The sequence below is a fragment of the Bos mutus genome, chromosome 9 (genome assembly GCF_027580195.1).
Source record: "Bos mutus isolate GX-2022 chromosome 9, NWIPB_WYAK_1.1, whole genome shotgun sequence".
Lineage (NCBI taxonomy): Eukaryota > Metazoa > Chordata > Mammalia > Artiodactyla > Bovidae > Bos > Bos mutus.
In genome coordinates this window covers 86,525,425-86,547,417 of record NC_091625.1, presented here as the reverse complement: position 1 = coordinate 86,547,417, position 21,993 = coordinate 86,525,425, and the positions used below count along the sequence as shown (strand labels likewise).

General features: G+C 50.9%; 1 protein-coding gene across 2 annotated transcripts in view; it reads left to right on the top strand.

Moving 5' to 3' along the window:
* Positions 1–21,641, top strand: part of ZC3H12D (zinc finger CCCH-type containing 12D) — a 33,497-nt gene extending 11,856 nt beyond the window's left edge. For both annotated transcript variants that reach the window (XM_070376846.1, XM_070376844.1), the window contains exons 3-6: positions 10,244–10,383; positions 14,036–14,270; positions 17,284–17,390; positions 18,886–21,641. In XM_070376846.1, coding sequence (XP_070232947.1) covers positions 10,244–10,383; positions 14,036–14,270; positions 17,284–17,390; positions 18,886–19,676 — 1,273 coding nt within the window. In that variant the 3' untranslated portion in view covers positions 19,677–21,641. The remainder of the gene's footprint in view (positions 1–10,243; positions 10,384–14,035; positions 14,271–17,283; positions 17,391–18,885) is intronic.
* Positions 21,642–21,993: the final 352 nt, after the last annotated feature.

Below are 21,993 nucleotides of genomic sequence, written 5' to 3'. Positions count from 1 at the left end.
GGGTCCTAGGAAGAAAGTCTGCTGGGCTCTAAGAGGTGGCCTGGCCTCTGTCTGGTCTGGATGAGGCATCTCTTCCTCTGGACATTGGTAGAAAGATACCCGCTTACATTTGAAGTAAGATGGTTGTTGTTTAGTGGCTCAGTTGTGTCTGAGTCTTTGTGACCCATGCACGGCAGCACACCAGGCTGTCTTTCACTGTCTCCTGGGATCTGCTTAAACTCATGTCCATTGAGTCGGTGATGCCATCCAACCACCTCATTTTAAAGCAAGAACTACAATCCCATAGCCTCCAGAATGAAAACCACAATCACAGAAAGTCAAGCAGAACGATCACATGGATCACAGCCTTGTGTAACTCAGTGAAGCTATGAGCCATGCCACGCAGGGCCATCCAAGACAGACGGGTCACGGTGGAGAGTTCTGACAAAATGTGGTCCTCTGGAGAAGGGAATGGCAAACCACTCCAGTATTCTTGCCTCAAGAACCCCTTGATAAAGTGAGATGATACTGTTTAAGTCAAAGACCTTTTCAGCCCTAAGATTATATGAACTCTCTGATTCCAGCTCAGAAAGCAGAGTGGCTATAGGGTGAAAACACTAGTTCAGGCGCTACAGGAAAGCATTCTCTCTTTGGGGGCCAGACATTTTTTAGGAATGGTTACAACAGGGTGGTGGTGGAGCATTTTCTTTTGATGAAAGTCTCTGTTGCTGCTTGGAGTTAAAATTTAAGCCATGTCCTCTATTTGCATGTGACCTTGACGTGTTCCAGGTAAATTCTGGGAACATGGGGGTTTAGTCTCACCCCATCCCTACCTCCTACAACTGTAATTGGTCAAGTCTATTCATGCTCAGACTGTGTGGGTAACAGATAGAAACCATCTCTCAGGCTTATTCTGAAGAGTGTGTCAGAACATTCATTCTTTCACATTCATGCTGTCTTAAAACCACCTCAAATGCCCAGAACACATGTCTGTGTATGTGTTCTCATTGTGTGTCTGTAAACGTATGCACATATACACAAACATCCCTTCCCCTGCCCCCTGCATCTCATTAGTTAGGAAAAAAATTTTCACAGCTCCCACCCATGCGTGGGACTTCATTGGTCCAAAGGCACATCTGGGAGACAGTGGGTCAGACATTCAGCGCCAGCCCTGTTCCTTCTCCTGCAATAACGCCTCCTGGTCCTCCAACCAGAGTTCAACAGGACCCCTTGACCTCAGACTGTGTGGTTCTCAGTTGTGAAGGATAGATCCCAGTGTGGGACGCAACTTTAGAGGGGCTGCTGCTAAGTCGCTTCAGTTGTGTCCGACTCTGTGCAACCCCAAAGATGGCAGCCCACCAGGCCCCGCCGTCCCTGGGATTCTCCAGGCAAGAACACTGGAGTGGGTTGCCGTTTCCTCCTCCAATGCATGAAAGTGAAAAGTGAAAGTGAAGTCGCTCAGTTGTGTCCAACTCTTAGTGACCCCATGGACTGAAGCCTACCAGGCTCCTCTGTCCATGGGATTTTCCAGGCAAGAGTACTGGAGTGGGGTGCCATTGCCTTCTCCGTTAGAGGGGCTAGATGGTTGAAATCCAGCATGGAGTCTAGTTGTTATCTCTTGACCTCAAAACTCAGCCTGAAAATTCTCCTTCGCTGAGGTCTTGTAGTATTGCAGGTGTTTCCATTCTCTGCTTCTGCTTCATGTGCTGTCTGGTTCTGGAAGGAGGGGGAAGAACTTAAAAGACAGGTTGGGATGCCTGTTCCTTTCTGTCCTGAGCAGGCGGGAGGCGCGTCTTCTGTTGGCAGTAGCATCCTCTAGGGTGCCTGTTGCCAACTTGCTGTCTGGGGTCTGTCCTCTGAAGTCTGTCTTTGCTCACGAATAGCCTCATTTTTTCTTTTCTTTAAACATTAGCTCAGGGCTACTTTATTTTTAAAGTTTTACTTCACTTTTCAAAAAATTTCTAATTTATTTATTTTTGACTCTACGAGGTCTTTGTTGCTGCGCAGACTTTTCTCTAGTTGCAGCCAGAGGGTTTTACTTTTAGTTGCAGTGTAAGGACTCGCTGTGGTGGCTTGTCGTGTTGGGGAGCAAGGGCTCTAGGGCTCGTGGGCTCAGTAGTTCGATTTCCAGGCTCTGGAGCACAGGCTCAACAGTCGTGGCGCACAGGCTTAGCTGCTTCATGGCATGTGGCATCTTCCTGGACCAGGGTCAAACTCATGATTTCTGCATTGGCAAGCAGATTCTTTACCACTGAGCCATCAGGGAAGCCCCAGCCTCACTTTTCAGTCACAGTTTTTTTTTCCCCCTCTCATTTTATTTTGGAAGTTGTGTTTCCTTAAAGATCAAAATCTGTATTAGTTTCTATTGCTGCTATAATAAATTACCACACAAGTGTAGTGGCTTAAAACAACACTGGTGTATCGTCCTGTAGTTCTGGAGGACAGAAGTCCGGCCTGAGCCTTCCTGGGCTGAAATCAAGGTGATGGAAGAGCTGTGTTTCCTTCTGGGAGCTCTAGGGGATGTTGTGTTTTCTTGCCTGTTTCGGTTTCTGGAGGCCACCTGCATTCTTTGGCGCTCAGCCCCTTCTATCTTCCAAAGCAGCAATGGCCTGAAATGATGTACACAATGTGGAATCAGTATACATATCTGTGGTTTCCTGGGGAGAAGATCTGAAGCTTCCAATAGGCACTTAGAAGGTCTGTGATCCCCAAAACATAAAGAACCACTGACGTAGAATGAGCAGTTATAGGTAGTGTCACGCTTTACAGGAGGTGCTAAGCCTCTCCATTAGCTCAGAGAATGTGAGAGGGGGGTCATCTGTCCTTGCCTCTGGACGTCTAGATTGAGAGAAGAAGAAGCACAGAAATGACCTGGATGGGCTTGGCCAAGGTCAGCAGTGACTGCATCAGATCCTGGCTTCACCCTTGTGCTCTGACCTTGCCACCACTGTGGAAGTTTCCATGGGCCCCTCACCCCAGGTCTTCAGAATGTACAACCCAAGGCTATCTGTCGTGGCTGAACCCAGCCTGGGGTGGCTGCTCTCTGAAGAGTGGCAGCGAGGGTCACTGACCAAACGCTTTTTAAAAGAAGTGGGAATGTATTTGTTCTGAGCACACAGTTCTGTTCAAGTCATTTCAACAAGACCATACCACCCAATTCCAAGAGTCTTCCATCTCCCCACTGTAACAACAAAAGGAGTCTATTTGGCTCTTATAAGCAGGAACATTCATTTCATTTATCGTTTCCTAAGTGGCAGGTCAACTTCAGTGAGAATTCTATCAACAAGCTGCAGCGGTGCAGGCATAAGATGCCGACCTGGGAAGCCAGACCTTATGCTTGCCCCCAGTTTTGCCTAGCTTGGGTTCCCTGGTGGCTCAGATGGTAAAGAATCTGCCTGAAAAGTGGGAGACCTGGGTTCAGTCTCTGGGTTGGGAAGATCCCCTGGAGGAGGGTATGACAACCCACTCCAGGATTCTTGCCAGGAGAATCTCATGGAGAGAGGTGCCTGGCAGGCTACAGTCCATGGAGTTGCAAAAAGTTGGACACAACTGAGCAACTAAGCACAGTTTTGCCAAATCCCTTGTATTTCATGTAGGAAACCAGGGAGGTCAGAAGCAGGCAGCAGAACAAAGACCTGAGTTCTGGCCTCTAGCCTGTGTGTGTATGTGTGTGCTGAGTTGTGTCCGACTCTTTGCAACCCCGTGGACTGTAGCCCCCCTAGTTCCTCTGTCCATGGAATTTTCTGGGCAAGAATATGGAAATGCATTGCCACTTCCTACTCCAGGGGACTTTCATGACTCACAGATCAAACTTGCATCTCCTATATTAGCAGGCAGAGCATCTCCTATATTAGCAGGCAGATTGTTTCCCTCTAGCACCACCTCTGGCCTAGGACTGCCCAATAAAGTCCCTGTTAAAATGGGGTGTTCTGTACCTGCACTGTGCATTGTGGTGGCCGCTTGCTACACGGGGTGACCTAACGCTGGAAGTGTGGCTGGTGTGGCAGCTGAACTTCCAATTTAATTTCTTTTGAAGTCACTTGAAGGGTAAATAGCCACATGTGGTGAGTAGTATGGTACATAACGGCTGGTATAGCTCCAGTTTCTCATCTTACCCACTGTGTGACATCCTCGTGAGTCATCTGACATTTCTGAGCCCTGTTTATTACAATTAAGTGGCTGTGCTGAGTAATAATAGTCTCAAGTAGCTTTTCATTTCTGACATTCTAGGATTCAGGTGATTATTTTATGCATGCATGAAAGAAATAAAGGCTTTTTCTTATAAAGGAAGTTCTCTTCTTCTGCAGAAGTTCAGAGAGAGTAAGTAACTTGCTCAAGGCCACAGAGAAGTAAGTGTCAGGCTCTGGATTCAGTGCTCTTTCCATTTCCTCCAGAACCGGGTATATTTGGGCTGTAAATTCTGTGCTATCTTTGGGCTTAGGGGGGACTACCCTGGGACCAGAGCCTGCCCGTGCTCCACCGAGCTCTCCCCAGGCGTGATAAGGCCCAGACAGGCGTAATCCAGGCAGGAGATGCTGTAGCTCACTCCTTCCCCAGAGGCCAGCATGCCCCTCCTAGGGCTCCTAGCCTGTTGGGAGCCCGCAGAAGGTCACGGGTGCATCGCATGGTGGCTCTGCCTGACCAGAAGCACAGAGACTGGTTTCCAGGCACAATCTCTACACCTTCAGGGGTGTGTACGTGGGTGTGTGCACCTGTGTGTACGTGCAGGACACAGGGAGATGTGAGCTGAGCCCTGGAGTCGCTGTACGCTTGGCCTTAAGAAAATGGTCCAGCAGGTTTTAAAAAGATGCCTTTTAAAAAAATGTGACCATTGAAAGCCTGTGACCAGCTGCATCATGGTGTTCAGGAAGAGCATTAATTCTCACTGCCAACTCCTGTCAGCATTTTTCTTGCCTGGCAAACTCACAAATACCCACACATGCGCTCACAAGTACAAGTGGTGAACGCTCTGTAGGAAAATTTAGAAAGGAGCCATCTGAGGGCCGTCAGCTTGGGGAAAAACAACCTGGTAATTTCCCATCCTCTTACTGGCCTTGACAAGGGTTTCATCTGAATGTGCCCTTGCCTTGGATTGTACAGGATTTTTTGTTAAACTTATTGTTGTTTACCTTTTTAAACTCTTAAAAACCTTAACAGGCTCTGGCATATGGTGGAGAAATGAATCTTCAGTGATGATAGAGCTCAGATCAGCAATGGAGGTTTTCATCGAGGGCTACTGATGGGGGCGAACTCCTGGGCAGGGTGTTCAACCTGGTTTTCAGCCTCTAAGTGGACTCTGACCACGCTGACCTTGGGTTCCTAAGTCTGCACCCATTTCTCCTATTATGAGATAAGGGAGCACCCTCTCTCAGAAGTCACCCCCCCCGGACCTGAGCTGGGGAGAGATTTCTTGGTGAAATGGGTATAAACTCCAGCTTCAGAGTGTTTGCAGTTTAACCCCAAATAAGAAACATGATTCAATCAGTGTTGGGCCTTTACATCTCACACCGCAAAGGAATCAGTGCTTAACTTTTCCTTTCGTCCCACCCCAAAACCACCGCCTCGTTCTTCACAGGACTATCTCGTGAGCTGCTAATTTCTGCAGAGATTTTTTTGGGCAATAGTTAATGATACAGAAGTGTTCAATTGGATTGTCAGTTACTGTAGATGGCTACACGCTAATGGGCGGGTGCCCCTGGCACATTTGTTATGTAGGCAGAATTTGCTTTGGGCACCAACCCACTTCCCTCACCACCTCCCTTTATTCAAAACTTACCCCTCCTCTAGCCTTTTCCCAGGGCCCACTGCTCAGCTTGATGCCTGATGAACTGGTTCTCGCTGACTGTTAATAAGCGCTAGGGTCCCTCCCTCAGCTTGAGCATTTTACCAGCTGGTAATTTTTTTGCTGAAGGAGCTGCTGTCTGGATCCCACGGGTGGAGACTAGAGAGGGCCAGGAATAAAGGGGAAAAAAATGGAGATGGGGTAGGGGACGAGTTTGCAGCCCAGCAGATCAGGCTGTGAAGTCAACTGCAAGATCAGTGAGCCGGGCATACGGCTTTGCTTTAGTTTCCTCAAGGGCAAAATGCGGCCACCACCACGTCCTCAAAAGCTCCTTGCAGTGGTTCAATCAGGTGCGTGCGCAAAGTGGCCAGGTACGCAGACTCTGTTAGAAATGAGCTCTGAGAGGCTGGGGGCAGGTTTGTTCATTCGCTGCTCCCCAGGCCGCCAAGCACAGCGCCCCATTTATGGAGATGCTTGCTCACACCTGGATGCTGAGTGAGTGGAGGAGACGCACAGGGAAGGGTGCCTCTGGCTTACATTCCTCCCTCTGAATGCACGGCCTGGGCTCCCAGGGTGACTGCTGAGCTTTATGACCAGAGCTCTGTCAGCTCCCACATGGCGAGCAGGTCTCTTCTGCTTGTAGCATCAATCCTGCCATTGCCCAGGGTGTTCTGTGGCCAGAACTAGGGCAGCCATGGTGGGGTTTTGAGGTTGGTTTAGAGGAAAAAAAGAAACATGGTAAGGACTGAACAATAGATAATCTTCACATTTCAAGAGACCAGAAGGCTCTTGAAGCTGGGGTCGGGTCCATGCAAGAATGGGAATGAATGAATGAATGAATTAATTAATCCTGAATGAAAATCCTCCATTCCAGAGAGGACCAGTCCCTGAACTCCCTGAGCCCGGAATTCCAACTGGAAGAGAGGGCACTTCTAAGGGAGACAGGGAAGGTCCTGGCTGAACTGATGGACAGACATGCACCGCCTCCATTTTTGCCTTGGCCTAGCTGGCCTAGGTGGTACGTAACCTGTTCTTTGGAGATTCTTGGTTGGAGTCTTGTGTCCGAGAAGCTGGGGAGCCAGTTTTTGCTGCATGAAGCTGTTGTGGCACCATTCCTTAGCTCTTCTCTTCCTGAACTCCTGAACCTCCAACCCCTCCCCTCCACCTGCCTCCAGCCGGAGCCACTGCAGGCTGAGGTCCTTCCAGAATCACTGGAACTGGTCACACCTCTCATCTTTGTCCCCTCACAGGCACTGGGTTCTGTTTACCCCCATCCCTTCCCCAAATCACACACCCATCAAAAGCATCAGGGATGGAAAGCTGGTGTTAGAACAGTTGAACAGATATATAGACGTAGTCACAGAAAAGAGAGCAACCAAGGAAAAAACTGTAGGGACTTCTCTGACAGTCGGGTGGTTAAGGCTCCACGCTCCCAAATGCACAGGTTCTATCCTTGGGTGGGGAACTAAGTTCCCACATCCCACACGGCATCCCATAGAAACAAATTTTAAAGAATTGTCGCAATGATTTGTTTTTCTGAGAACTGACTGAGGGTAGACATTGCTGCAGGGCTTCCCAGTGGCTCAGTGGTAAAGAACCTGCCTGCAGTGAAGAAGATGCAGGAGACATGGGTTCGATCCCTGGGTTGGGAAGATCCCCTGGAGGAGGGCATGGCAACTCCCTCCAGTATTCTTGCCTGGAGAATACTGGACGGGCTACAGTCCGTGGGGTTGCAAAGAGTCAGACATGACTGAAGCGACCGAGCACACGTGCACAGACTGCTGTAGCCAAGAGATACCTGTCCTGGGGGGCAAGGTAGTAGGGTGGGTATCATAAAATGTTCACATCACTGCTGCAACTGCATAGAACATAGGCTTTATTTTCTGTGACACGTGAAACCTCTTCACTACCTTTTAGGAACCAGGAAGGAGCAAGCTTCACACTTGCTCACATGTGGTGGCTCAGCCTCTTCTGTCTTCTGGATGACTCCAGCTTCGTGTTTCCTCTCCCTTCTCCCACTCCTCTCCCAAATGGCATCTGGAAGCTTCTGAGACTTGGTGCTGCCTGGGAGAGGGGTCTGGGACCCTCACTGGACTCTGCTGCAGAGCAACTGGGCTGGCCGGGCTTCCGGAATGGTCAACAGAGGGACATTGGTCCTCTTTGGCCTTTGGGGGAGCCATGCTGGCTTTAGGACTATCCCCTTGTGCAGTGCTGTGCTAATTCACTTCAGTCATGTCCAACTCTTTGCGACCCCATGGACTGTAGCCCACCAGGTTCTTCTGTCCATGGGAATCTCCAGGCAAGAATATTGGAGTGGGTTGCCATGCCCTCCTCCAGGGGAATCTTCCCGACCTGGGGATCAAACCAGTGACCCTTATGTCTTCTGCATTGGCAGGTGGGTTCTTTACTGCTAGCACCACTTGGGACACCCCCTGTTCGTCCACTCCCAGGCCACACACAATCCTCCAGGGGAAGCAGGGAATCCACGGGTGTTGCCTCGGGCTCACCTAGATGCCACTTTTCTTCATGACGGCGCTGCAGTCCTGGGGGATGCTGCATCTGCTGAAACCAGGATTTCTCTGAGAGGCTTGCGACTTGCCCAGGCTGTGCTGAGAGACAAGCCTTCAGCCTCTTGTTCACACCTGTCCCAGTGTTTCCAGCCTCTTCAGCCCCTCATGGCTCAATGGGTGGGGCATGCCTGGGAGGTGCAGGATAAGGACCCTGTAAATGGCCTCCACATTCTTCCTCCATCTCCTTTCTTTTTTCAGTTTCTGCTGGGGCGGAAGGGACTAGCTTTCCACTTCCTCTTCCTTTTTCCAACGGACGGCCCCATTGATATTTTTCTGCTTACTGTTTGCAGAAGCCTCACAGTCTAGCCTCAGTGGCCAAAGGCTATTGCCCTAAACTGGAAGACCCTATGGACCTAGGGGTCAAGGCCTGGTTTCTGATACATCCCTGGGGTGTAGAGTCCTCTTGAATCTCCACAAAGCCCAGCTTCCAACACTACTGATGAGCGTTTCCAGACTCCCTTTTTCTCTTGACATGCCCGGACCCCTCCTAACCATCTCTGAGAAAACAGCAGAAGGAGCCACGCACCAGAGAAAGCACAGATGTCAGGATTTGATATGTTGGCCTTGCTTGGATGTGGAGAGGGTGCGAGAGTTGTGGGGACCTTGGCTCTCTGAGCACTCAGCCGGGCCCCCTCCCACCTCCCCACCTCCTCTTCACTCACTCTACACGTTCCAGCCACGCTGTCCTCTTTTCGGTCCCTGGACATGCAAACCTACATCAGAGTCCTTCCAGCCAACCCTTCCCTGCACCTGGACTGCTTCTCCTCCAGCTGCTCACAAGACCTGCTTCTCAGTCATTCATTCCTTCGACATGTTCTTTTTGAACTCTTATCAATGATCAGACACCATTGTGCTAGGTGCTGGGATTTTGATGGGCAGCAACAGGAACCTATGATTTAGAAATGCATGCATGCATCACCACCAGCTGGGGCCAGATCACCATCAGGTTCTGCTCTGACAGTCACTATGGCAGCTTCTTAACTGCTGCTGCTGCTGCTGCTGCTAAGTCGCTTCAGTCGTGTCTGACTCTGTGCAACCCTAGATGGCAGCCCACCAGGCTTCCCGGTCCCTGGGATTCTCCAGGCAAGAACACTGGAGTGGGGTGCCATTTCCTTCTTAACTGCTGTCCACCCTCCATTCTTGCTCCTCCCAATTTACTGTCCTCTGTGGTGCCAGGTGGAGCTCTGAAACATACATCAGATCAGCTCACATCACATAAACATGCCTGCTCAGTTGCTCAGTCACTAAATCGTGTCCAACTCTTTGTGACCCCATAAACTATAGCCCACCAGGCTCTCTGTCCATGGAATATCTCCAGGCAAGAAGACTGGAGTGGGTTGCCATTTCCTTCTCCTGGTGATCTTCCCAACCCAGGGATCAAACCCTTGTCTGCTGCATTGGCAGGCGGCATCTTTACCTCCAAGCCACCACACACCCCCTGTCTTAAAATCCTACAGCTTCTTATTCCTCTTAGGAGCAAGACAGACCTTCAGTAACAAGTCCCTGACTGATTTTGAGCAACCTCTTACACCACTCTTTCCTTTCTGCCTGCATGGATGATTTCAGTGGAATTTGTGGGGCATGTTGACCTTGTTACTTGGACTTGGGAAGCCCACCATTACATTGACAACCCTCTCTTGATCCTTATAAGCTTCAGTTAATAAGAGGAACTTGCTTTTCATCCTTGGAATGAATGTACTCCGCAAGGAGCCTGAGACCCCCTACATGTTATCACAAGCTAATTGGTTCCGATTAAGGGATATATTTTGTGTAAAGAATGACCTATTTTCAAAATGCAGATTCGCCTGATTCCCTTTGATGATGAGACTAGCTTCCAGGCTATTCCCAGGAAAAACCACTCTTGAGAAACCCCGCCTGTTTCTCTACAGATCCCTTTGTTTTCTCATTGTAGCCATGGGAATAAAGAAATCTTCTCTTGCTGGGGAATCCAGCTGGCCGTGGACTGGTTCAGGGACAGAGGACACACCTACATCAAAGTGTTTGTCCCCTCCTGGAGGAAAGAGCCACCGAGGTCTGACGCCCCGATTACAGGTATGCTCGAGCGGCTGCGCTCTCAAGACGCACTGCCCACCTTTCCTCCGCAGCACTCCCCACAGCTGCCATCGGCTGTCTGCTTGCTGTCTGCTTACCGTTTGTTTGATGGTGTCTGTCTTCTCGCTGAACTCTAAGCTCCATGAAAGCACGACCAGAGCCCTAGCACCTAGTGTAACATCTGGCATGTCGTAGGTGCCTAATAGTTGAACAGGTGATTGGGCGTATTTACTCTTTTAGTGTGAAAGATTAAGTTTCGAAAATAACTATTTTATAACTTTTAACACTCTTCAGAAAAAGTTGGTCTGCTTCCCACCCCTAATAGAGTATAGGAAATGAAAGAGACATCCATTTGGTCCACTGACTATCTAGTCCAATCTCTTCATTAACAAAAAAAAAAGAGGAAATCGGCATCCAGGGAATTCTTTATTTTTAATTCTTACATCAGCTAGGAATATTTTAAGCTACGAAGAACAGAATAAGTCATTTAAATAAACAAGTTTTTTTTTTTTGGTCTGGCTTTCTTATAAGAAGAGGTCCCAACCCGAGATACTATTGGTGTTGTTTCAGCCATGTTAGCGATGGTATGACTGACCTCAAGTGGTCCTGGAAGGTTTCACTGAGTTTTTCTTCCAGTCTTTTAACTGAAGGTTTTGGTTTTGTTTTCAGTTCTGTCAGTGTTTACCAACTGCTTCTTATTCTCTTTCTGATTCTATTTTAAATAAAATGCTATTCTTGTTTTATAGTATCTTCTTGAATATTCCTATACTAATATAGGCTTTGAAAAAGTTCTCTGAAGGTCCATGAATCATATTTCTTTTCTCCGATTCTCTTTGTTCCCTTGTCTTTTTCTCTCTGTGCTGTTAAATCTTCTTCCCAAAAGTTTGGTGATCCTTTGCTTGTTAGTGTTTACTTGTGAATAAAGAACTAGACTGGTTAAATATACACTTGTGCAATTTCCGTAGACTTTCTCTCCTGGTATTTGGATCTTTCCCCCAAAGTCAAGGCTGACCTTTGACTATGTTGACCAGCAGAGTTTGCTTCATCGCACCCTGCATGCAACAGGCAAGAGGCAGCTGTTGGAACTGGAAGTAGCATTGCCACAAGGGTGATATTTTACTGTAGGAGGTCAAAGGCCTCCTCCTTTGTAGTTACATTTTCACTTCCCTTATAGATACGGGGACAGGAAAGGGTGGATGGGGCTGCCCCATAGTAACCCTTCAGTTAATCATCTGACTTCTTCCCACTCTCCACTCCTGCTGGAAAGCGGGGCTTTGCAGAGAACAGGCTCCACCTCTGCTTCAGCCTCTTTATGCATTCGGGGGTTATGGCTCCCTCTGTATTATAGGATCAGTATAATCCTACCTGCTTTCTGTCTTCCTAAAATTTATCAAAATGTGGTTTTGCTGGTGTTTTTTTTTAATGTGATTTTTAATGTGATTATGAATCTCTTCCCCCTTCTGTACTTTTGCACTGCTTTTTCAATGAGATTATGAGAAGCCAGGAATGAACACTTGTGTTCATCATGGACCACTCATCCCAGATTACTGTTTATGGTCTGAATGTGGAGGATGGTGGCTTTCAACAGTTGTGCAGTATTGTGCAATATATATTATGCAACACGGAATGGGTAAAGAGTAGGGAATTCACTCTGGGGTAGGGAAGAATTTTTAAACAAGCCACAAGAAGTGTCCGGAGATGGGAAAGAGTCATAAATTTGCCTACATTAAAATAGAAAATTCTGTTCATTAGTAGATACCACAAAAACAAGAGAATGAAAAAACAAGCCTCAGACTGGGAGAGGCCACACATCACTTATCCCTGATGAAGGATTACGGTCCAGAATCTACAGGGAACTTCTCCAGGCTAGTAAGACTGAAAGGAGAGATAGAAATATGTGCTGAGGCATGAATAAGCCTCTGATGGGAAACACAAATGGCTAGTAAACATATGAAGAGATGTTCAGTTGTATTAGTAACCAGAGAAATGCAAAATAAAACCACAAGAGGCTACTTTATACCCTATCTATCTATCCCCAATCTATATATAGATCGGGAAAAATTTAAAAACCTGCAAATGTCAAGTGCCGGCAAGTTCATCTCAGATGTTGTGTTGAGTAGTAACTTGATATAACTACTTTGGAAAATGATTCAGCATTGTTCTTGTAAGGCAGCTTTCCCTACAACTCAGCAATATCATTTCTTAAGACAGACCCTGGAGAAATCCTTGTTGCCTGTACAGGGAGACTTCTGGGCAAAACTGACAACCTTGACATGGCCAGACCTCCCCCACACAATGTTCAGTGAAGAAACAAATTACATAGGATATATGCATGAGGGCTCCATCTGTGTGAAGTCTGGAGGCTCATAATCATGTTGGAAATAATCCTTTTGCAGGGTACATATGTATGCATCCTAAAAAGTAAGAGCAAGGGAATTATAAATACAAAGTTCTAAAAACTGGGTTATCTTAAAGGGAGTGAAGGGAGAGGTAAACTTCGAGCCACAATGGGGACTTCAAAGCACGAACTGTGCTCTGTTCTCAAAGGGAGTGCTGCACACATGGCATTTAACAAATTAATTATAAATTTAAATTGAAGTATAATTGACTTACAGTATTATATTAGTGGGGTTCCTAGGTAGTGCTAATGGTAAAGAATCCACAGACACTGCAGAAGACATGGGTTCAGGCCCGGAGTCAGGAAGATCCCCTGGAGGAGGGCATGGCAACCCACTCCAGTATTTTTGCCTAGAAAATCCCAAGGACAGAGGAGCCTGGCGGGCTACAGTCCATAGGGCCGCAGAGTCAAACATGACTGAGCACAATTACATTAGTTTCAGGTATACGGCATAGTGATTTATATTTTTATACATTACAAAATGATCGCCATGCACACGTGATTTTTTTAAAGTTATTTTTGTGCTATTATATGCATTATGCACTTTTTAAAAGTCTGGGAACCATGTCATATAGCAAAGGACTTAGACTTGAGGGGAGAAACAATTTGTGAAGAACATGCTCATATTTTTCCACATTGGGAGTAACTGTTTCATGTGGAAGGAATTTCTTTTGCCTTCAACTTCGAAGCTAAGATCACAGAGTAGACCTTCCAGGTATGCAGATTTTAGCTTCTGTTAAGAGACCTTGTAATGCCTGCACCGCCTGAGACATAATCCATCCTCCCAGGTTTTGTGGGGGCTCGCCAGCCCCACATGGACTGGTTCAGCCTCCCCATAGACGCTGTGAGGCAGGTGCAGGAGTCATTTTCCTTATTTTATAAATGTAAAACTTGATGTTTAGAGAGGGGCAAAGCACCCCAGTGTCAAGTGTTAGTCACTCAGTCGTGTCTGACTCTTTGCAATCATGGACTGTAGCCCTCCAGGCTCCTCTGTCCCTGGGATTTCCCAGGCAAGAATACTGGAGTGGATTGCCACTTTCTTCTGCAAGGCATCTTCCCACCCCAGGGATCGAACTTGAGTCTCCTGCTTGACTTAGATGGAGGTGGGGGGAGGGGGAAGAAGCGGGGAGGAGGGGGCCATCGGAGAGGAGCCTGGAGTTGCTGGACCTGCCCCAGGTCTGAGGCTGGTTCTGGGGGTGGGGAGTCCCCCTACCCGGAGAAGATGCTCCATGCGGTGCCCCCTGCTGTCTGCAGAACAGCACGTGCTGGAGGAGCTGGAGAGGCAGGCGGTGCTGGTGTACACACCGTCCCGCAAAGTGAGCGGCAAGCGCGTGGTGTGCTATGACGACCGTTACATCGTGAAGGTGGCCTACGACCTGGACGGCGTCATCGTCTCCAATGACAACTACCGCGACCTGCAGAGCGAGAACCCCGAGTGGAAGTGGTTCATCGAGCAGAGGCTGCTCATGTTCTCCTTCGTCAACGATCGGTACGTGGTGCCCATGGGGTCCCAGGGTGCGTGGGACGGGGGCGGTGACCGGCAGAAACCGCTCCAACTAGCTCGGGCCCGCGGGGCTCAGTCACGGGCTCTAAGACACCTCCCCCGCCCTCCACCATCTCTGTCGGCCTCTCGGTTCTCCTCTCTTTCGCGACCAGTTTTCCCCTTGGGGCTGTTTTGTCTCTACTGCCTGTGACCTTTCTGTTCCCATGCCCACATCCGGCTGACCCAGCACCCAGTTGCCTGACAGGTGTCCAGGCACGGGCAACATCCTCTTTTCTTTGGGGCTGTTTAAGATCTTGGAACTGACTGTCTTAATAGGGCTTGGTGGACATTTTCCAGGGAATCTGATTGATTTCATCTGCCCGCCCTGGGTCAGGTCCACCTCGAACCAACCAGAGACAGGGTGGTGGGTGGGACGGGGAGGGTGTGGTCAGGGTCACAAGGTACAGACCAGATAGCAGGTGCAGGACAAGGGCCTCCTGGCAGACCTAAGGTGGGAGAAGTGATGGCTGGTCCACGGCCCGCCTGTTGAGGGGCAAGGGGAGGAGCCTGGCTGGGTGGGCGTGGTCACAGGGTGGGACAAGGTTGGGGAGGGTACGACCGCGGAGACCTGGCTCCCATCTCAATTTCTGTTCCAGGGATAACAGCTCTGTCCTCATTGCTGGCTCTCTCCTTGACTGTTAAGAATGTGGTCGAGGACAAGCTGCTCAGCTCTGTGAGGGCAGGGCATGTATGTGTTTTATCTGCAATGGGCCCCAGCCAGCCTGGCACATGTGGGCACCCAATGGCTAGGAATAGTTGTAGATAGTGAGTGACTGTCACTGGCTGCAGCCCTAAGGAAGGGAAGATGGGAACAGAGAGGCCACATGGCTGCTGCACGCGGCAGACCAAATCTTGACCCCAGAGCCTGGGGGGCTGCGTGTGTGGTGGAAAGAGCTGGAAGCAGCAGATGAGGTTTCAAGCTGAGGCTCTGCCATTTACCAGCTGCATGAGGTGTGCGAACTCTCAGCCTCACTGGGCTGAGTGTTCTTCACCTTGAACTTACCACACTTTGGTTTAGTCAAGGAGCTTCCCAGGTGGTGCTAGTGGTAAATAACCCACCTGCCAATGCAGGAAGCATAAGAGACGCGGGTTCTATCCCTGGGTCAGTAAGATCCCCTGGAGGAGGAAGTGGCTACCCACTCCAGTATTCTTGCCTGGAGAATCCCATGGACAGAGGAGGCTGGCAGGCTGCAGTCCACATGGTCGCAAAGAGCCGGACATGACTGAAGTGACTCAGCACGCACGCACAGATTAGTCACTCTTACCTCTTAGGTGATCTGGAGGATCAGAGAGGACTGTGCCCTGTAGAGGCTGTGGTTACTCTTAGGTCAGGCCGGGACATGTGCCTCCAGGGGCGTGCTGGTGACCCCACTACCCCCAGGCTCACAGTCAAGGAGGCAGAGGTTAGCTCCTAAGCCCCAGGGCAGATGGTCACAGCAGCTACCCTGCAGTAACCCCCATGGTCATGTCCACATTCACAAGGCTAGCAGCTCCCTCTCTCTGGCTCCGCCCTGGAGGAAGTCTGGCATGGCTGGTCATCATGGGATCCAGAAAATCCTCACTGAGGTCTGATGGATCATGGCCGCCTCTGGCCTGGTGACAGCTCGGGGTCCAGGCCAAGTCCTCTTGACGCACTGGCCTCCGCTCAGGGCCTGCCCGGAGGTCCCCAGCTGCCAGAGTGCAGAGCCTGCCGCCTGCCTGAGAGCAAGGACGCCCTCCCCGCGCCCAGGGCATGTTCACAGGGCTGTCTTGGCCCAGCTCCCGGCTGTGAGGCCCGGGAAAGAGCAGGAGGTGAAGCCTCGGGGAACTTTTAATAACTGCACTGGGTGGCTCCCTGGATTCTTGGTCAGGGCCCAACTCTGAGAAGCCAGCTGTGTAGCTGGGATCTCAGCCACAGAGGTTGTCCTCGGCCGGGGATCGCCCAGCTCAGGGTCAGCCTGGTGGACGTGGTCTGCAGGGTGGGACCCCAGCATGACCCTCCACTCTTAGGGGGAAGCCAGTCTGTAAAAACAGGCCCCCGATTAGAATCCACACCCTCTCTAGTGGAACCTTTGTATGACCTTCGAGTGTCTCCTGGGAATGAAAGTATTCACATAGAAAAAAAAAAGGATTGTGCTAAATGAGGGAGTTTTCCTTCTGAGAAATGTTTTCCCCCTTGAGCTCTGGGCTCTGTGGCTATGTTCCCTTCTTCCTTAATGATCGGGAAGGGAAGGGGCTGGCAGAGGGCAGGGTGGTGTCAGAGAGTGACATAGTAACATTTCCCCCCCTCCGCAGACCCCAGGTTTTCGGGGGGTGGGGTGGAGCCCAGGCTGCACCTGTGCGCAGGCCGCACCTGTATCCTCTGCCTTTCTGACCTGCTGACTGGCCTTTCAGACTCTGTAAATTTTTTATCCCGCACCTGAGAGGCCCAGACCTGTGGGGTGACACGGGAGAAACGGAGTTCACAGAACAAGAGGCCATTTGTGGCCCCACGGAGGTCTCTAGCCACCTGTTGAGGACACTGGAAGACAGCATGGAACCGCTTTCAGGCTAAGTCCCGGGGAGGCCTGGTGCGCTTCTGCTTCATCGTTAGTGGCTAAAATCCACCTGCGAAACTGTTACAATGCAGATTCCTGCACAGCCCGAGGTTCTGTTTAAGCAGCTCTCTTGTGAGGCCCAGAGCCCACCTTTTTCAAGGAGCTGCTGAGTGAGTCTGACGCTGCTGACTCAGCAGGAGAAACACCTGGATGAGGCCCGGGGCCGCTGTCCTGGTTGCTGTCCACGCTGAGCTCTGTGCCGGTCAGTGTGGACAAAGGCTGCACGTCTCTAACACGCTGCAACTCCTGGGTGGGAGAAAGAGCCCCGAACCGAGAGGCCAGGCCAAAGCCAGGCCTGGTGCTGCTCTCCTCCCCCTCCACCAGGTGCCAGCGGTCAGTTTCTCTGTGGCTTGCAGTCACCCACCCCCATGCTTGTGTTCTAGGTTCATGCCTCCTGATGACCCCCTGGGCCGTCGGGGACCCACCTTGAGCAACTTCCTGAGCAGGAAGCCAAAGCCCCCAGAGCCGTCCTGGCAGCACTGCCCCTACGGTGGGTAGCGCCCCACATCTGTGGGCCCTGTTCAGGTTAGAAGTGCTGGCTGGCTGGTCAACAGCATGGGTTCTAGCCTGGGTTCCGATATTTCATGTTTCTAGAAAGATGTAAGGTAATATAGGCCGCGTCCTATGTGTATTAATAAGCAGATGAATAATACGGAGGCTCTCTTTGCATGTATACATCGCATGATTCATCCGTAATTCGTCTTGGCAAATGTGTCTAACAGATGAGAAGGTTGTTATTGTATCTGATATGTATTGTGTTGCTAAAAATAAGCCTGTTAAGATTTGTAAAATTAGGCAAATGCCTAATAGAGAACCAGAGTTTCATCCTGATGAGATGTTTGATGGTCAGCAGCACGGGCCGTTAGCCTGGGTTCTGCCCTTAGTCAGCTGTGTGACCCTGGGGAGGTAACTGAACCCCTCTGGATGGCAGTTAGAAAGCTGTAATCATTGTCATTGTAATGACGAACTGCCATCCCAGTCGCCTGTTGCATAAGGCTTGTGAGGGCTGGATGCAGGGGTCACCCACAGAGCAAAGCCACGTCCAGGAACCAGGATTGCTGTCTGTGTGCACCCCCAAGCTCTCCTTTCTCAGTCCCTTCCTCTGGCACCTTGTGCCCCCATCCTGCCCCACAGTCTCCCCTACTCTCCTACTTTGGTTGGTAGGAGACTTTGGATGGTGTTATCCACTAAGAATCGAGGATTCTATCCCAGAGCCCTCCAGGGACACCAGCCTTCTAGCCAGTTCTTTCACTAGCTTGCTTTAGCAAGTTATTTAATGTACCCAGGTCTGGTTTCTTTGTGCCTATAAAAGTTTAGGACGTCTTAAGTGATATTGAAAGTCATTTCTAGTTAGAATTAAGGTGCTCACAGACACATTCTGGTGGCCTGTCTTCCCTTCCACTCTCAGAAGGGCCCTGATTTGGATGATAAATTATTTGATCACCTCTGTTAAAACAGTCTATAAGGAAGAGGGCAAGGGATGTGGACTGGGGCGGGGGGGTGGACACGGAGGGTGGGGGGAGGGGGACATGCAGGGTGGGGTAGGGAGGAAATCAAGTCAGCAGTGGAGGCCCATCCATATGCACCTACTCTTCACCTCCGAGGTTGGCAGGATCCACAGGATCCCTGGGGAAGTAGAGGCTGAAGGTCACTGGACCCAGAGATTCGGTCTCTGTTCCTGGTTATGGAGTCCGCAGACAAGACCTTGCCTTGAGCTGGTAACGCTGGGGTACTGTGTGCAGCGCCCAGTACCACGAGGAGCAGGGTGCTGCGCCCGCATCCATCCTGTCGGCGCCCCAGGGCACTTCTCGCCCGCCACCTCCTCTGGCCCCAAACCTTGTAAGGCTGCAGCAGGCCTGGGGGCCTTCCCCCCAGGAATCGCCAACAAGAAAGGCGGCGCGGGGCGGCCACTGCCGGGACCCCACGGGCGTCCTCACCCGAGGTCTCACCATGGTCCTCCCCCACCCCCACTCTGTCCCTTCCAGGCAAGAAATGCACCTATGGCATCAAGTGCAAGTTCTACCACCCGGAGAGGCCGCACCAGGCGCAGCTGGCGGTGGCCGACGAGCTCCGCGCGCAGACTCGGGCCTGGCGGGGCGCGGGCGGCGAGGAGGAGCGGCGGGGGAGCGCGCGCGCGGCCAGCCTGGCGGAGCAGGGCGGCTCCCGGGACGCCCCCGCCGCCCGGCCCGGCCCCCGGGAGCTCGGCACGCGCAGCCTGCCCACCTCGCGGCGGTCGGCGGGCTTGGCGACTCTCGAAAGCAGCTTCTCGCGGCTCTTCCTGAGTGACGACCCGGGGCTCCTCCGGGCGCCCCATCGGGGCCCTGGCTGCGGCCTCGCACCCGGGCAGCCCGGTCCCGATTGGGTGGCGCCCGGGTCTTTGTCGTCCCTGCCAGCCCCACCCGGCCTCCTGAGCCCGCCTGGCCTGCGGGGTGAGTATGGCTCCCGCGCCCCACAGAGCGACCGGCGCTCTCCGCGCCAGCAGCCATGCGACCCGTGGGTCCTTCCTCCAGGCGCTGGCCAGCTCCCGGGCCGCTCGGCCTGGGCCGAGTCAGACTGGGACGACGGTGCCTTCGGGGGGCCCTTGAGGCCCGCGCCCCAGGCTGTAGCTGGCGAGGTGGACGCGCGCTCCCGGGCGCGCACCGCGCTTTGCAGTATCTTTCCGCCCCACGAGGTGGACAGCATCATGGCCCTGTTCCCCGAGCTCTCCGACGTGGCCAGGCTCATGCTCCTCATCCAGAGATTCCAAAGGTCCAGTGCGCCCGTGGGGAAGCGCTGAGGAGCTAGTGGAAGCCACCGCGTGTGATGACACAGTCTTGTCTTGTACCCTAACTGGGCTGGTGGTGGAGATCAGCCTGCTGGGCCTGCCTACCCTGTGGAGCCAGCCCCTTTTGCTTTAAAGATGGTCAGTTCCCTGGAGGAAGCCAGCTTCATCACCTTTTGTGGTGCCCATGGTGGCGCTTGATGACCTTCACTGACGACACAGGGGCTGCTGCTGCAAGTCCATGTCCTGCAGAATAAGGTTGACCTTAAGTGGCAGGAGTGATTTCTCCTGCCTGAAGACTAGGAGGCCCACTGCAGCCCCAGGGTTTTGTCCAGAGCACTCCTTGGCTGTTTTTGTCTAGCTACAACTGGGAGCCCTAAGTTGGTCACAAGATCAATTTAGTGAGTGACACCTGAAATAGAGGGAAATAGGAAATTGCAGAGCATACTCCACTTAAACAGGCTAAGTAGGAAATTCTGTTAGCTACCAGTGTGCTTGGTAGCTATATATATTCTTGGCTTCCATGGACAGACGAGTCTGGCTGGCCCATAGGGTCGCATAGAGTGGGACATGAAGCAACTTAGCACACACACACAGCCATGTGAACTTAATGTGGTTAATGGGCAAAAGGGGGGAAACTGGTAAAAGGCCTTGGATTTCATTGCAGCAGATCAAGTTTGAAATCTGTCATCAGTTGGCCAGTGGAGATGTTGGCATCTGGAGGTTTTCATATGAGATGTTTTTAACCTCTGAGGGGAACCCAGAGTTCTAGCTTCCATGTATGGGCCCTGCTTGTCACTGTGATATTGTGTGGCTGTGCTGGTTTGTGGAGGTGTGGCGGGTCACCTGGTACCGGGCCCTCACACCCACACACACCCTACTTGACTCAGGGCTAAGTGTCCTTGTTTTTCAGCCAGCCGTCCATCATGGTAGTTTCCAGCCCAGGCCCTCTATTGCCCAAGCCTTCTGAGCCACACCTCACAGCTGAGCCCAATCCCAGTGATTTAGGACTTTTGCTCAGAAACCTCCAGGGGGATCCGAGGAGCGCTCAGATGAGCCTCTCAGTCTATGAGGTTTCTTGCCACCTCAGCCATTGCTGTTTCTCCTAGCTAACTACTGCTTTGAGTTTGGGGAGGGGAGGGGAGGGCTTACCTATTTGCAATAGACAGAGATGAGGCAGTGCTGCCAGGATGCAGGCCTTGCGTCCTCTGGGGCCCTGGCAGCTCTGGGTGGCATCCACCCATTCACTCCGGGGTACCAGTCCGATTCACAGATCTTGGCTGCTTTGTTCCTGAGAAGACCGTGAGGCACCTCCCAGTGGAATTCCACCTCCCAGACCTCGGCAAGACTGCAGACTGGCAAGCACTCCCAGGGTGTCCGCTGGAGAATCTGCTTCTGTGCCCTTCAGTGTGGTCAATGCTGCCTTTAGAGATACAGAGATGATGTGTTTCCTGAGAACCCTTTCATCTTTTTAAACCAGATTCTTAGTGTGGTTTCAGTCAGCTCTCTTCCTCGCCTCTTTTTTTCCAACGAGGAAACACACAAAATTGTACCTAGTATTTTGAGACCACGGTCCTGAAGAAGACCCAGTCTTTCTAGACAAATTGGATTTCCCTCACGGTGGTTTTTGTTTTCTTTTTGACAAGACAAACTTTCTGGTAGTGCTGCTTTTCTCTCTTCAGTCTATGTCCTGACTTGGAATTGTGTTTGCTGATATACAGTGAGGACTGTTTAAACTGCTTCCTTTGAGGACAAGTTTGAGTTTTAGTAAGCTGTAAAGCTATTTTATTTGGTTCACTGTGATTAAGGCAAGCACAAAAACATGTGAAGAAACAGCACATTTCAATGTAATCCCCTTTGGAATTTTTTCCAAAGTCTTGGTATGTCTTTGTGACACAAAACATGAGTGGGATGGGAGTGAATAAAATGTTCCTAGTTGCATAGCTGTTATTGTGTTCCAAGAATAAATCGTTTTTTTCCCCCCGCACCTGGACTCTCCATTGTCAAACTGCGTATCAGTTTCTCTTGTGGCAGCTTCCCACCTCCCCCATGCCCAGGGCTGGTTTCTCACGTTAGATACTTTGTGTGTGAAGGCTGGGGCTATGGCTGCTTTATTCAGTGTTATTTATCCCTTGCGGGAGGTGGGAGAGGGCTGGAATTCATCTTTTCAAGGAGACGCAGCAAGGCCCAAGGTGAGACGGGCCTTTGCTGGATCCTCAGCAGGCTGTTGTCGAGGACACCTGCAGAGTTCTCCATCACTTAAATCTTTGGCTCCCAGGGCTGGACCGTGTTTAACCACATGGTGTAGCTTTCCCAGAGGCCTCTCGGAGGT